Source organism: Xyrauchen texanus, chromosome 22 (genome assembly GCF_025860055.1).
Source record: "Xyrauchen texanus isolate HMW12.3.18 chromosome 22, RBS_HiC_50CHRs, whole genome shotgun sequence".
Classification (NCBI taxonomy): Eukaryota; Metazoa; Chordata; class Actinopteri; order Cypriniformes; family Catostomidae; genus Xyrauchen; species Xyrauchen texanus.
Window position 1 is genome coordinate 30,557,902 of NC_068297.1, and position 17,190 is coordinate 30,575,091.

At 38.8% G+C, this 17,190-nt stretch overlaps 1 protein-coding gene across 1 annotated transcript in view; it reads right to left on the minus strand.

Moving 5' to 3' along the window:
- The window catches only part of LOC127662752 (tau-tubulin kinase 2-like), a 31,591-nt gene that overhangs the window by 2,176 nt on the left and 12,225 nt on the right, over positions 1–17,190 (minus strand). The window contains exons 2-14 of the mRNA XM_052154056.1: positions 14,840–14,990; positions 10,393–10,540; positions 6,322–6,395; positions 5,672–5,812; positions 5,409–5,513; positions 5,228–5,293; positions 5,024–5,116; positions 4,809–4,934; positions 4,559–4,716; positions 4,240–4,444; positions 3,943–4,154; positions 3,254–3,818; positions 127–1,028 (exon numbers count right to left, since the gene is read on the minus strand). Of these exons, the coding sequence (XP_052010016.1) occupies positions 127–1,028; positions 3,254–3,818; positions 3,943–4,154; positions 4,240–4,444; positions 4,559–4,716; positions 4,809–4,934; positions 5,024–5,116; positions 5,228–5,293; positions 5,409–5,513; positions 5,672–5,812; positions 6,322–6,395; positions 10,393–10,540; positions 14,840–14,908 (2,864 nt within the window). The 5' untranslated portion in view covers positions 14,909–14,990. The remainder of the gene's footprint in view (positions 1–126; positions 1,029–3,253; positions 3,819–3,942; positions 4,155–4,239; positions 4,445–4,558; positions 4,717–4,808; positions 4,935–5,023; positions 5,117–5,227; positions 5,294–5,408; positions 5,514–5,671; positions 5,813–6,321; positions 6,396–10,392; positions 10,541–14,839; positions 14,991–17,190) is intronic.

A 17,190-nucleotide genomic window follows, 5' to 3' on the forward strand; every position in this document is an offset into this window, starting at 1 on the left:
GAAGGGATTTAGTTGCTCACTTTAATTTGGAATAACAGTTCATATGGCATCCCCTTTCCGCAGTACCCTTCAAGGGCTGAAAATGCTCATTGTAATTCATCCAATTTGTCAAGCCAACATATTTACCTTCCATCCATAGCAGAGCGGATAGGAGGTTTTCCTGGGGGTGGGTGAGGCACAAAGTGTTCTGTGCTGGTGTCTGTGGCAGCTGTTGGAATAACGGGGCGGGGGATCTTGCTCTTCCGTATAATTGGGCTAGAGAAGGAGGATAGTGAGTGAGCATCATCACCCTGATGATCAGGGCGAGAACCCACAAGAGACTCGTCATCCTGAGAGCATTCAGAAGAGGCAGAAGAAAGCTGGTCCCGCTGCATGGCAGCCATGATTACACGCCTCTCTGAGGGCAATAAGGGGGAAGCACAAGGTGAAAGAGGAATATGGTGAACCCTCTTCTGCAGCAACTTCTCTTTAGCAGATCCCGGTGGTGGATCCAAAAGGCTATAAGGTTCTAGCACTGGGATACGGCTGTGTCGTCGACTTGGGTCTTGTTTGGGAGTGGAGGCTAGAGAAGAAGGGGTAGGACTGCAGTTTCTGGCAGGAGTATTTTCCTTGCCCTCCTCCTCCAGGTTGAGCTCAATGGTGTGATCAGGGAAGACAGAAACACCCTGGGGATTGTTAAATTCAAGAAGCATTTCGCTGGTGTCTTTCTGAGCATCTGAATGAGGTCTAAAACGTCTGTTTATTTTAACTGGGCTTTGCGGAGAAGGTGGTGTAAGTGGAGATGCCACCAGGCATTGCATTGGGCTAGAAGGTTTTTGAGGAACATTCCCATTTAGCAAAGGATCCAACTCAGCATTTGAGGGGCTGGTGGGCTGAAAGGAGATCTGGTTCTGTGGAGAATTTATGTCAGTGGTGTTGTTTTGTGGATGAATCTCACTGTTAATACAGTTATCAATATCTCCTCTCTCCAGTGGAACGCTGTCAGATGCAGTCTGGGAGGACAGCACAGAGGGCCGCTGAGCTGTCAGCTGAGAAAGGGAGACAGATAATTAACTAGGTGTAAGATAAACATTCATGTCCTACATCTTAAAGGAGAAAGATGAGTGGAGGGACTTTTCAGTACAGTCTTTTATAAGACACCCAGGGGTCATAAATTCAAGTCTGAATATTAATTTTTGTATTATACATATATCTCTTGCTCTTTAAAAACGACATGCATCATCTAAAATGTTGTAGTCATTTAAAAATAAAAAAGGGAGTAAGTGCATGTGGCCACATCTCTCACTGGATGGGTGTTTACAGTCCCAGCGACTTAACTCCATGCTGATTTAATGGCCCTGGTGACTCCAACAACATCTAACATGCTTGATATCATAACCGGCAGTTGGTGGAATGGACTCACGTGGCCTTGGTATGACCAATAAGCTTCTTTTCACACTGAAACAGCTCTGATCCTATTCAGATCTGAATTTACACTGATATATGGTATATACTGTATCTATAAATATCAGTGACAGTAATTTAATGTGTCACTGCTCTTCCATTCTTCACCCGTTAATGTGAAAGACCTCGACTATGGAGGCTAGATTTTAGCAAAAACAGTCAGTAGTTGTGATATTCACTTTTGTTATTGCATTTTTTAGAGTTGGCTGTTGATACACCAGCTTTCTTTACCATGGAGTAAAAGTAAATGTCTGTCAGAGAATTAAAACTCATAAGAGGTGGTAGTCACAAATTCAGAGGAATCAAAACACAATGACATGAGGTAATCCCACAAAGACAACCACTGCTTTTAGGACACAACCCAGTCATAAAATATTGTTTGAGCATGCACAGTTTGGGATACAGAAGAGGAGAAAGCAATCCGAAAACCGAATGATAACCAGCACAAAATATTTCTCGAAAGAAGACACAGGTATGTTAGAAGAGGGCAGAGTTATGGGGAGCATGAAAGTGAGTGACAATTTAACTTAAGTTATTCAATTTCTAATTATTATATAATTTAACCCCTTATCTGGCAGACCCACCTGTGTGCCGGGGTGGACACAGCTATTGTGTGGACATATACCATGGTTAACCCTTTAGAGTAGGGTTAACCCTATAACAGCAGAGTCCACCCTGGCCCACAGGTGGGTCTGTCAGGTAAGAGGTTAAATTATATAATAATTAGAAATTTAATAACCAAGTTATCCTAAGTCTTACTTGTTTCAGACTAACAAAAATATGTGTGTTATAGCGCGATCTGAGATAGGTTCTGCAAATCAGGGCAGCTAAACACGTGTAGTCTAAATTTGGCCATGTTTTTAAGACCACCAGGAGTCTGTTAATTTTGTGTACATGTGTACTCTCTGTTGCTTCTAAATTTGATCCTAAATTTAAGTGTGAATTTGTTGATGAAACAGGATTTCTGTGTTGAAACTTTTGCACACAGTATTTACAGACCAATACGTGCGCAAGCACAGTAAGTGAATGAGACCCAGTGTCTTGACCTGGGAAGTACAGATACAAGAGCTCAGGTAACAGGATCAGCTTAACTCAGAGACCAAGGGCGAGCTTTCTGTATCTCATTACTGTGGCTGACAGGTGAGCAGCCCTCAGAGACCACCTTTATTCTGCTGAAACTAGTGTGTGTGTGGCATGAGAAGTGTTAGCTTTGCTTAAGACATACAGAAAAGACTGATTATAGGGAAAATTTCTGGAGGGATGTTTAAGCAAAAAAAAAAAAAAGATAAACTTCATGTTTTCAAGATAAATAATGAAAATAAAGTTAATTTAAGCTAACATATTAATTAAAGGCTGCGGGTGCGGTCTAAACATGTGCACATAATCAGAAAATGTATGGATGAAAAAGCTGCAAGCAACAATTACAGGGACAAGCACAACCAGCATTTTACTAAGCATGATTCAAAAGGTCAAAGTATGGTTTTTGGCCATTTGTTAAAAAAATTATGATCAGATTTATGCCTAAACTTCCATGACACTGTCACTAAGCCCTCTCGTACCATCAGGTCATTATGCCAAAGCAACACACATTTTGTTTTCAATAGGCTAAAGTGTTAATAAGGTACACACCAAGTTCTTTTCTGATGTGTTTACTGACAAATTTGTTAAGGCACTACTGGGGATTATTTTAGCAAATCAACAATCCATTGGAGAACCTTTGTGAAGTTTGGTCTGAAGATCATCTGATTGATCTGATGGTTATTAAGGAAGAATAGTGAAAACATTTGTTTTCTGAGATAGAGGTAGTTACCTGTGATAGTGCTCCTTCAGCCAGTGCCTCACCAGGACTGGTGGGGGAAGCAGGAGCTCTACCAGCAGTAGGTATCACACACAGCTCCAATCGGTCCATTCTTTGGGGGCCCTGCACAGTATGCAGAGCTGTGGGAATGTTTCCTTGTACTGGACTAGAAGTTAATTCTTTATCCGGAGATTCATCCATTGGCTGCAAAATCTCTGGCTCCTCTTCACATTCATCTGATGGGCTACTAGTGAGTTTGGCGTCACAACCAGGGCTACTTCCTGCTGCCTCTCTGAAGTCCTGCAGGTCAGATCCCTTCTCTACCATCACCCATTCATGCAATTCAACATCTTGCAGCCCAGAGCTCAGGTTTAGAGCAACAAAGCCACTGTTAGCAGCACCGTCGCCCTTCTCAGTGGAGCCCAGGGAGGCGGGCTTGGGCGAGCCACCACCAGAACGGACCTCCTCATCATAGTGCCAAACACGCTCGGTGTGACTTTTGGCATTGAACATGGCCAGGCCCGGGACACCATCACCATTCCCTTCCTTCATTGGACCAGGTGGCTGCATACCAGAACTGTTTCAAAAACAGATTTAAAGGCTGCAGAACATACTTGTACAGAAATAATACAAATGTTAAAATGGTAAGTCTGAGATAAAAGGAAGACAATGCTCAGCATTGCGATTATGAAGAGACTTACCAGGCCTCCACAAAACGCTCCATGTTAGGTTTAGGCTCCAAAGTTAGTCTCTTTTCTAGCTCAAAGCTGTGGATGTTGCGAAGTTTCCTCAAAAGCGGAGTGTCTCTATCTGAGGGCACCACCTCTGATCGGACTCGCACTGGGGAACCCATGCTTGGCCCAGCATGAGAGCTCTGATTGCCTTGGTTACAATGCTCCTCCTCTGTTCCCAGCTTGAAGGAAAGGAGAACATAAAATATGAAACCCAACACAAAGATGTTTATGAATAAGGCAACACTTGGTACATCATTCTGGTACCTTCCAGACAGCAGGACAGATTCTATTGCGGTTACAGTCCAAGTCCTCCCAGACATCAGTCTCCTGGTTCCTCTGAGGAAGTTTGGGAGATCCAGTAAGGTGCTCCGGCTGGGCATTTTCCCCATCACTGAGCTGCTCATCCTGCAGAACTTCATCTGTGTTCTCCTTCAGAAGTTCTCCAGGCACCAAGGATGCATTTGCAAAGCTGCAACACAACAACAAAAACAGGTGAACTATCATCCTAAAACTACTACTACCAAAAGGCAGATTTTTCAACTAGAAGTTCAACAAATAAACTTTGGTAGTGACACTGATTTACCCCATATGAGCTTGTGTGAGGCGTGTGTGGTGCTGTGGAGTGTTGGCCGCAGTATTGATCATAAGCTGGTTGTCGGAGCTCATCCTTTCCCAGTCATAAGGGTCATTCTCTACTGCGTTATAGGTCCTCATGCTGTTCTCAAAAACAGTCTGCAATAGCTACAATGGGAAGATATGTAACAAATAAGTCAGGTTGAACAATAACTGTTAAATATTCTATGGCTCTATCAGAAATAAAACAGAATTTTTACCTGATAGTCTGGTTTGGTAAAATAGTCCACATTGCTGATGTGATCGAGAAAGACACTGAAGTCTGGGGGCAGGTGCTTCAACATTAGCCGATGATCGTATGTCTCTTTTAACTTCCCTACTTGATCCTAATGAAAAAAATACAAATATCATCATAATTTCCCACCAGGCAAGAAAAGGCTTTTCTTTGCATTTCTTCATACAGCCTGATCATCACCTTGTCTTTTATCTTTCTCCAGGGTAGTTGCCCGACCAAGAACTCCACCAGCATGTAGAACAGAGACCATAAGTCATCATGTCTTCCCATCTCCTGTAAAAGGAAGAACAAAAACTAATCAGAACCAAATCATCTGGATAATTAAAACATTACAGACAAAAGAGACTGTACTGGAAAAACAGAATGAAGATGAGCGAGTCTTACCTTGTTCTTATGAGCATTGATTGAGGCATATCGTACTGTACCCCTAAACCCTGCAACAGGACGGGGCTAAGAGAGAGAACAGACACCCAGTGACACAAGGACTTCAGATTAACAAATGCAAGTGTATATGCGCACACACACAGACACACACAAAGTATAAAAAAGGAGTTTTGATACTGACCGGTCGAACTTCTTGGCATGAATTGGTAAATTGGCGTGCCAAACCAAAATCTAACATGTAGCAGGTCCGACATGTGCTGGGGAATCGACCCATTGCAAAATTGGACTAAAGACAGAGTTGACAAGCCATGCATTACAACGAAGAACACAAAAATAGACATTTTTTTTACAACCTTTTTTTTTTTTTTTAATGGTCTATATTTAGTAAAAACCAGGTCAATCAGAGAAAAACTGTTAATTCTGTTAATAAAAGACACTTCTCACTGGTTTGATATCACGGTGTAAAAAGCCCACAGAGTGGATGCTCTCAATGGCTTCCAGTATCTGCAGCCCTAGTCTGAGTGTAGTGCTGACTGTGAAAGTACCGCGGTTCATACTCCTCCTCAGTTCCGCTAAATTACGACCCTGAAAGAGCCAAAAAGATAACAGTTAACAATTAGGGCTGCAAATATATGATTGAAAGACAGGTATAAAATACAGCCATAAATAAATCCATCACTGCTGTAAAACCTGGAGTCATCCAAATGCATATCATAATGCATAATAAATAGTTATTGTACACAATTAGAGGTATATTTACTTTGTGTGTTTTGAATGCATGCTTGCTTGCTTATGTGGCTCATAAATATTTAATGCTATTTTAAAAATTAAGATTCTGACCGTTTAAGGTAGTAACAATAATTAAATTGCTATAGTTTGTTTATAGTACTAGGAAAGATACTTTTTTTTTTATAAAAAATTTTTTTTTTTTTACACATACGGCATTGTCAATATATTATTTTATTTCTATACATGTTACTACACTCATATTAAATTGAAATATTCACTTTACCAGATCATTATCACAAATGCCCTCTAATATTAGAGCCATAGAGTAAAAGACATAAGAACATAATGCTGAATATCCACATTACCTGAAGCTCCATGACAACATAGTTGAATCGATCATTGCGGCCACATCCGACAAATCGGCAAACGTGATCTTTTCCTGTAAGTTTGAGTATATTGCACATTACTAGACTAATTATCCACATACTGTCATATACAAGTTCTAAAAAATATACATTTACAAAAATAGTGAGGACTGATCGCAAAATAATAATACATAGAGGAAAAGATTTTCCTTGCTCTTTTGAAATAAAATAGTTAATATGATACTACTACTAACATATTATGAATGATGTTCACAGTGTAATGTTCCCTTCCCAGTACACCCAGAACAATTATGGAAACTAAAGACGGCATCTCACTAGCTGATTTTTCCAATGACTTTCAGGTGTTAGCTTCATTAACATAATCAGCAGCCAGGCAGAGGGAGACAGAGTGTCCATTAGCATCTCTCAGCAGGTGTTATTCACTTGACTGTCAGGACTCCGTGCTGAGTTAAAGGCTTGAAAAAAATTATTCGGTAACTGAGGTGGGGGTCTAGTGTTCTCATCAAGTGACCAATGCGCTTTTATTTAATGCAATTCTTTACTCACTGAAAGTTGCATGTGGACATGTGTTCTATGACAAGCCTCAATTGGATAAATAAACAATCGCACACTTTCACTAGGAAAAGTGACTCCATCTTCATGATGACTTCTTTTATATTGTGGTAGAACAGACACCGGAAAAGAGAGAGAGAGAGTGCGAGCACGTGCTGCTTGGCTGTAAAAACAGGTACTTTTCAATGCAGATACAGCTTAATGCATAAGCAACTAATGACAGCTAAAAAATAACCACAATGTAAAGTTTCCAGTTTTTGTTCGTTTTAAAATATAACCTTGCGAAAGCCGACTGAACCTTATTGCTCTTTGGAGTCAACAAGTATGTTTATCTAATGTCATATCATGACAGACTCATAAAAGAAAAACATTTCTGCTGCCCAGATCTTTGTACAACTTGACTATAAATGTGTAAAACCAACATAAACATAAGCTTTATATTTGTATACAGCTTTAGATTACATAAATATATTGTAGTCTACATTTATATTACATTATGTATAAATGCATACCTTACAAGTTTGTACTTCTGTTTTATTTTAGTTCATGGTGCTTTAATATGCTGTTGAATAGTTCACTCTCTCCCAAATGACACACGTTTGTTGCCCAGCTCTTTGCACAATGTGAAAATAAATATGTGAAAGAAAAGGATGCAATTTCTTTTTGCTAATCATTCTCAATAGGACATGTCTTTAACAAAAAACAATCATAGCAGATGCTGCAGTCTCTTGGATTAATACCTGTGCATTCAAAAGTTTCAGGTTGATTGGCTGTGAAAATGGGCCGTGACATTGAAGCGTTGAGAAAGTCAAAGGCAGTCGTTAAGTGTGACACCTTCCCTCCTTTTGCAATTGGTAAGTGTGACAGGCTCACTGACTAGGAGGGCAATATCAGCAAAAACAGTCACTAAGTGTGACATCCCCTCCCAAATAGAGTATTTCTGAGTTTGCTAGTGTGGAGCCAGCTTAAGCTGCAAAAACAGGTCATTCTGAATATCTATATCATAAATATAAATGCCTATTCAGTATTCATTCAGTGCGTTTACATGCACTTTAAAAGTTAGATTTCAGTCAAACCAACACAATAATTTGTCTTATTGAATAAGAGGTCGACTGAAAGAGGATTTTGCTAATACCGATAACTAAGGTGGTGGAAAAGGCCAAAATTGATTTATACAATGAAATAGTTATACTGCAGAACCAAGCAAAGCCATTTTAACTGTAGAGTCCTCCAGTGCCAAACAAAGGAACACAAAGGAATAAAATAAAACATATATCTGCAACCTTCGGCATAGATTTTGCTGATAACGATAGTTCCAAAAAGTTATCAGCACAATTAATCGCACAGATATAACGGTCTACCTCTATTTAAAATGTTATGTACTTTAGTCTGACTAAAATCATACCAGTCCATTTGTTTTCTCTCTTACTAACAGATAATGCATTTTTACTGTAGTTGATAGGACCACAACTGGCATTGCCATTTTTTGCATTCAGAGGAAAAACAGACGTGACATGAACAATGTTACAGTTCCTCAGCTGCTGAGAAAGGCACAGTGTGCATCTGGGGTCAACTGAGCGCACATACATAGAAAGCAAAAAACAGAGCAGAACAGCATGTACAATTTCATATTTCTCACACCTCCCATCAAATATTGTTAGGGCCCAAGCACTGAAAGTGCAGAGGCCTTAATGTTCTTCTAAGGAGTATTATTATTAGGGCACAAGCATTGAAAGTGCGGAGGGCATGATTATTATTATTGTTATTCTTTTCAATTTTTTCTGTACTTTTGGGGTACTTAAAATGCATGAAAACTCTCTCACCTTGCATTGTTTTCCGAAAGCCAACGGGTGGAAATGGACCAGTTGTGCTTAGGCCCATCCATACTGCTTGCAGCTATATTATACATTGTGTCATTAGACAGACATATAAAGACTAGCTTGACTATGCAAAATCCACTCTAGCTTGATTATAACTGGGCATGTAAATTTACTGACTGACTGACTGACTGACTGACTGACTGACTGAGGCATTGTTATTCAGTTTAGCAAAAGGTACTAAAGGTACAGTAGCAAAAAAGCATGTATAACACAGAGTCAAATATTATAATTTTTTTTACATAATACTAAATCACTAGTCCTATTTATCACATTAATAACGAATAATATCTCAAATAAAATGCTACAAAAAAGGTTGACATAAATGGTACAACAATGTAGACAATGGCCACTTTAAATGAGAAACAATGAACAGTAAGTATTTTTCTTGGGTGAGGGTAACACAGAATAAACATTCACACAAACATACACACAGAAAGAGTGAAGCCATGTTTTTAGCGGTGTCTGTTCTGCCACTATCCAATAGAGAGAAGCCATTGTAAAGATCGACCTATAAAATAAAGCCGATGAATTATTGTGACGAGCTGACCTACAGATTTCTTCTCCGTCCAGGTGGACTCAGACCGATTGTTTTGGTGCACAGCAGAGCGTGAATGACGTGTTTATATATGCCGATATGAACCAAACCAAGGGAGAAAATGCAGCAGGTTCTGAAACAAATACTGCAAACAAGCCAGGTGTGTGATTCGTCAAGTAACATACCTTGTGAAAGTGCATGATTGTGTTGTTATCCACTCGAGAATTGCAGTAGAATGCGTATGTTCATTTGCAGCTTTCAGTGAGTAAGAATTTACATTAAAAAAAAACTGATGTGCATCCACTTTCTGACGTAAATGAGTCAGAATGACTACCATAATGACTCTTTAAAATGGGCACCTTAATATTTATACACATGTTAATCATACACATTTTTAAAACAAATCCGCATATTAATCTAAATTACAGCATGTCTGAAAGTGTAAATTCTTAAAATTGCCAAAAATTACTCCTCCAGTTATTGCTGAGCAAGAGCTCATTCATTATGGTAGCAGTGTGATATTTTGTGTGTGCTGCAATTAAAAAAGATCCTAAAGGCCCTGAATCTAGGCACGATCACAGATTTAAATCTACAATCGGCCGATCTAAATTGATGGCCAATCCATTGGTGCATCTCTAGAAGACATGGTTTGACCGTTTCACCTTACCAACAGACTCTTACAGAGCAAGGAGTTGCAAACATAGCCATGTTCTTCTCAATTTGAAACTACTGTTTGCATATTCCCTCATTGGGTCCTCAATCATATCTCGCAATAAAGTTGCTATAAAATTTAGCTAACAACATTAAAGCCATTTAAATCCGTAGTTTGAAGGGTTTGCTTACGCAATGCAATGTGACCAAAAACATGCAATATAACGCGTCATCATACGAAATATAGTCCGTTACTGAACAGCCATGCTAATGCCATGATAGTATTTTTAGGTAAATTAGTATCATCACTATGGTTGTATTATTTCTAGGTACTTCTCAACACTGGTGTCTATGTGTGCAAGCAATCAGGAAGGAGGTGAATTTATAGAATTCACACAATAAAGATTTTATCTGCTCAACTTAACAACTTGCCTTGAAGTTTCTTCAGAACCGCCACCTCCATCTTCAGAACCTGCTTGGGCTGTTGGGCAGACTCTGCTTTCAGAGCCACACTGGTCCGGTTCATTAGGTCCAGTGCCTCGTAGATCTCGCCAAAGCCACCACCACCAATTTTTTTCAGCTGTAAATCAAAAGCAACCGAATATCAGTGTTGCATCCAGTATGTGTAAATTGTGTTGGTTAATTGAATCACTATTACTATCAGTCATACCTCGGGTTAGGAGGTTGTTTAAATCCCTAACCCTAAGTATTAACAATTGACACGTAACATATCTCGAACTGTTTGTGCTACGAACATGAACGATAAAATCAACTCGTATGGCTTGTTAAGGAAAGGTGTGCTATTAATTTTCAAAATGATTTCGAAGCACTTTCGCCTGTTGCAGGCAATAAAATGTTTAAAAATTACCAAAGCCATATCTAACAGAAAAAATATCATACAAACTTGGGAAAGGGTTGTTTTGACTTAAAAGGAATATTCTGGATTCAATACAAGTTAATCTCACTTGAAAGCATTTGTGGCATGACGTTGACTACCAAAAAAATAAATAAAACATTTTGACTCATCCCTCCTTTAGTAAGGTTAGTAAGTGATTTTATTTATTTTTTATTTTATTTTCTAAGGCACATTAATCGACATCACTGTAAATGTGCCAGTGTTAGCCAAGTGGCTAATTTTCAACTGTTGGCCAGATGTTAAATTAATAATTAAAACAACAATAATACAACAACATTTAAAAGTAGTACACGTTAAAGCAAACTATCAATGTATACAGCGCCTCAAATGAGCCCCAGCCAGAGACAGTCCACCTCACCGCATATCTCAAAACACTCATGTTAATAAATGCGTGCTGCAAAAATCATTAAAAAGATTTTGGCAATGATTAAAAGACTGTCCTGTCCGTAGCGTGCAATAGGGTGACTTGAGTCGGGACTTTCATCTCTGTCAAATCAAATTACACTGAGGATCTTGAGAGTTTGAAGCGGTGGTCACATGGTTTAATGAATAATCATGAGACAGCTCGTTCTCATAGGATAAGGCCACGCAATCTCATTAATATTTATGAGACACTGATGACGCGATAATGCATTATAGTACAGGGACATGTCACATAGCGTTGACTAGATGTTGATTTTAAACTCGGAAGACGAAAATAGCACAAACAAAATCCCTAAATTAACCAGTTTTGTTTTAGGATTAAAATCATGGATACTCAACCAATGGTCAAAACTCAGAAATGTAAAAATAAAGTAAATGAATGATCACCGTTCAAAATAAAAGCTGCGTTTAGATCTAAAAATGAAAATGGAAAAAAGGCATGCATGTACCATTTGTAGTACAATCACGGCATATTTTTGACTCTATACACAATAAACTTCCATTGGCATCTGATCCCTTTTTTCAAATTCCGTAACTTATTTCTCATCATCACATGTGCCTTTGTGCCACTAACTCTTCTGCTCTCTCTTGTCACTTCCTTTTCCCCTCACATCTCTCTGTACAGAGGCTGATATGGCTTTCCCTGGGGGCCTACATCATAGAATCAGCAGTGGGCTTATACAAGCAGTGTCATCAGAGGAAGCATCGCACTACTGCACACACACTGCAGAACACATCCATAGACGTACACATATTGCACTACGAGAGCAGCATCAGGAGTGAGTCACTATCTGTCACTATTCACTGCACAGTTGCTGAACACAGTTACACACAGCTGATCAGTTTAAGTCTCAGGGCATAGCAGGCACATGTAGCATTACTGCATATCACTGGCTTTCAAGAAAGCATATTTATATGCTTTCACTTTATATGGTGGCATAAATCATTCAATTAAAAGCTAAACAAGACCATAACTGAGATGTTTGGTCAAGTTTCTAACTTTTAGAATATTTGAATTAATGAATGTTACATTTATATGAGTAATATGCTTTTGTGACACTACACTCAATTTGGTTTACACAGTGAAAAGGGGACTCTCCTCCACCACCAGTGTGCAGCATCTACCTAGATGATGTGATGGCAGTCATTGCATGCCAGTACACTCATCACACACCAGATGTTGATGGAGAGTAGGGAATAGAGAGAATAGAGTGAAGCAGCCAATTCATGGACAGGGATTATTAGGGGGCTATGATTTATAGGGAACAATGGGCCGGGGGGTTACACCCCAACTCTTTTCGAGAAGTGCCCTGGGATTTTTATTGACCACAGAGAGACACGACCTCAGTTTTATATCTCAACTGAAGGATGGTGCCTTTTTAAAGTATAGTGTCTCCATCACTATACAGGGGAATTAGGACCAACACAGACTGCAGGGGTAGCACCCCCTGCTGGCATCCCAAACACCTCTTCAAGCAGCAATCTTAGGGTGCTTTCACACAGGCAGTTTAGTTTGAAACGGAGCACGGTTTGCATGAAAAATTGGTAATGTGAAAGCTGTCAAGCGGACTGGGGTGCGCACCGCGGTACCGAACCTGAGACTACATGTAGGAGGTGGTCTGAGTTCGGTTGCAATGGAACTGTAGCGTGATTCACGTGAATGTGAAAGCAACTCGGACTCGGGAGTGCACTCGTTCAGGAAGTAAAGTTACATGCACATGCGTTTTAGCCGATGATGACATCATTAGTTTTGACAATAGGAGATGACAGTGGCGATAACTTCACCTTGGACACGGGCTGAGGGTGAAGTGTAAACAAAGATGCAGATTAATTCCTTGCCATCAGCTGTCTCCTCAAAAAACGCAGTTTGCGAGAAGCAGCAAGCCACCTTCCCCTGGACATCTGATGAGTTACACCATGAAGCGCACATATACGCACATATACAAATTGCAGAACCCAGCTGCTACTTTACTGCAAAGATAAAATAACTCAAATTATACAGTTAGTTCCGTTCCTCGAATCTGATGGAATGAGATTCGTTCCATGAGTACTTATGTCTCACACATTTTGTATTAGAGCTGGGCGATATGGCTTCAAAAATTATGTCTCGATATTTTTCAGCAAATTGATGATATTCGATATGGATCTCAATATTTATGTTGTTGCTCTGAAACAGCATAAAAGTGTTTTGTTTTTTATAATCAGAGGAACCATCATATCATCTAAACAGTCATTGTAGCCATGTAGAATTAATATTTTAAAAGGTATTCAATAAAAATCAATTTAAAAATGATGGCATGTTTCCCCCAGTTTTTCACTAAATTAACAAAAGAGAGAGTAAAATGTAATCATTTTCATTGATTTGCACATTTACAAAGGCTATATTTAACATCCAATCATACATGGAAACTTAATAAAAATCTTATTTACCTTCATATATTTTTACCAAAAATTAACAATGTGTGCAAAAACTACACTTATTTTTTGGAAACCAGATGAATATTGCATAGTACTAAATTATTACTGTGGAACCCAGTCAAGTTTATTATTATAATATAAAAATTAATTATTATTCTTTTCAGGAAAAGATTTGTTAAAGATGAATTAACATAGTTCCGTACTATTTTTTTTTTTAATGAATTTATTATGAGTTACAAGTTTCGCATCTTGTGAACCGCTGTCAAACTCTCCTTTACTGTTCCGCGTTTGTAGATTTGTATAATAACTTTTTAGCGGTTACTAATATTTGGAACCTGCAGTACTTCACAATGCAGGTGAACTGCGTTAAAACACTAGCCCATGAGGCCCGCCTCCCCACGCGTGCACACAGATCAGCGCGTCCACGATTCATTCTGAAGCGCACGCAGACTATATTTATCTGTCTTTACTCGCAGCCTTTGGCAATTAAATAATCACATATGGTCATTATCTCCATTTTTATTAATTATAAAGCCCTGAAGGATCGTGAAATTAGTCTACTGATGCACTCTATGAAACTTAATGGCCAAATATAAGGCTCATTAAAATAATCATGACATTCACAATATTATTGAATTTTACAACATCAGCAAAATCAGCGAGATTATATTGTGGGTATTCGATGTATCACCCAGCCCTAGTTTGTACACAGAGAAAATAGGATGTATTTGATCAGAATTCCATTATCTTCGGATTATGAAAAAGATTAATGATATATTCTCAAGATTTATGTATATTCTGGAAAACACAGTAAATGTTAACAGAATTTTCACTTTTGAGTGAACCCTTTAACAAGCTGAAGAGACCAGCATAACTGGTCAACAACATATGTGTTTTGTATGCTGGTGTCTCAACCAGGCTTCTTAACTAGCTAAACAAGCAAGACTTCTATGGTTATCCAGCATCAACAGCCAAGTTTTCCCAGTCCACCTTCGAGACCTGCATCCAAACCAGCATAAACTGCCTAGACCAGCAGAGAAATGAATTGTCAAAGTAGTAGTTTTTCCAGTAGGGCTGTCCTACAATGAAGCATTTTAGATAAAGTGAGAACAGCAGACTTACTACTTTCCATCGTTCCTTCACCAGGATGCCTGAGGACAGGATATCTGTCTGCTCCAGCCCTGCACTCATCCTGTCTGTGGTCTGCTCAGAGCCTGTCCCCTAACACCAGCGACAGGGGCCTGGATAAGGCATTGGAGCCTTAAGGTTCCCGCTGAAACAAACCCAGAAGAGAACATCTGTGGCAGTATTCACAATTCATCAATCAAAAATGTGGAGTGAGATATGCATACATGAATTTAGTTGTCCCCAAAGCCTAGATTCAAATGACTTATGTCAGATAGTATTTAAAGGAATACCTCAACCCAAAATATGCTTGCACATGTTAAAACCTGGTAATTGTAAAGCAGTATTGTGGACTAATGGAAGTTAAATGGAAAGATGGAGGATGATCACTGAGAGAGCAGCAGTTGATTTGTTGAGTGACTGAGATGCAGTTGTCAGGCCTGATGCTTGCAGATGTCCCATGCATACAACATTACTAAGGGAGGCCTTGCTTAATGCGACACTGCACACAACTGAACAGACACAACAATATGTATAACTCAATATCCAGTCAAACACAAACAAGGGAATGCTGATGCTTGACAACACATCCAGTCAAGAGGGGCTGGCCTGTTTTATGAGGAGTTTGCTTTCCTTGAAAATTACAGACATTAGCTCATGTTCTCATGTTCTAGTATTAGTACGCTTTCAAATGATGACCGTTCTAGCAGTTAAGAATAGTATGTAAAAGTGAAAGCTTGTACAAGTTATATTAGATAATGGCATAAAATTACACTGTGACTGGGATCTCTAAATCACTAACTAGTTTCATTGGACACACAAAGAAACTAGTTAGTGATGTGATAAGTCATCACATTTCATGTCCCAGGGTTTGTTGTTATATATATATATATATATATATATATATATATATATATTTTTTTTTTAAATAAACAGATTTCAATGTATTTCTTTTTGTTTTATGTTTTAGCCTTGCCTCAGACCCAGACTTTCAATATTAAACAATTAATTTTAATTATAAAAATACAAATTATTGCATATTTAAAACTGTGATAATCAAAGAAAAAAGTTAAATAAACAAACTATTTTAATATTTATTGTGTGAAAATGATTTCTATTAATTTTTCACCACAGCTGTGGTGTCATTTCCACTACAGCAAACAATTTTTCCCCAAATATTTATTTTAAATTAGTATACTACTATACTAATTTAATACAATACCTCAGTTTTTTAACCACGGTTTTCAGTTCGGTTCTGATGGCTTGGCACATGTTTTTTGTTTTTCTATGCTTAGCCGACAGGAACAGTAAGAGGTTAAGGCTGATCTCTGAAGTGTGCTGACTCAATGCACATCAAGAAGCCTGTTATGTGTGTATATATATATATATATATATATATATATATATATATATATATATATAAATAAAGAAATAAAAAATCCACTTGTACACATCAGTGTATTGTATAGTATAAAATAAATGTACATAAAAAATTAACACTGGGAGCTCACAGCTGCTGGTAGCCCATATACAAACTGGAGAACACATGAATTCCTAATTTTTTTAAAATAAACAAACATAAATTGACCATTTCAAATAAACATACCTGTACTTCAGTAAACATTAACCATCTCAATTAAACTTACCAGTACTCCAGTACAGAAGCCTTCATTCAGAATGTAAAGTGCAATAATCCTTAGGTCAGCTATCTTTTCCTATGTTATGTTAAAGTGTGAAATCTGCACCTGCATTGGAAGCATGGTTAAGCGCCCCCTACATTTAGTGCATAGTGATCAGAAGGGGTTCAATCTTCAGCTGGCTGGCAGGAGCCGCCACTGGCAGGTCACGTGACCTGTCAGTGGATGGCTGGCAGCTGCCAGCCTGAGCCTGGCAGGTCACGTGACCTGTCAGTGGATGGCTGGCAGCTGCCAGTCTGAGCCTGGCAGGTCACGTGACCTGTCAGTGGCTGGCTAGTTGTCTGGCAGTGTGCCTTTGGCAAGTTTCAGAAACCATTGGTTTTTGACAGTGTTTGTGTTTTGTGTTCCTCCCTTTCTAGCTCATTTATTATGCATCTGTTGATATGATTATGTTCTTTAGTATGATTGATGTTTTGGGGACTGTTATCCCAATATAACCAGTCAAATGGCCGTGATCAGACTGGCAGCTTACAGACGCTTGCTGGACGCTCATCCAGTCAGTCGCGGCTGATCAGCGAGTATAACGCGTTGCCTGACACTCTCGCTGCAAGGAAATAAATTGTTTTCTTATTATGAATATAATGTCATGCATCTATTCTTTTGTATAATTGATGTTTTGGGGACTGTAATACCAATATAACCAGTCAAATG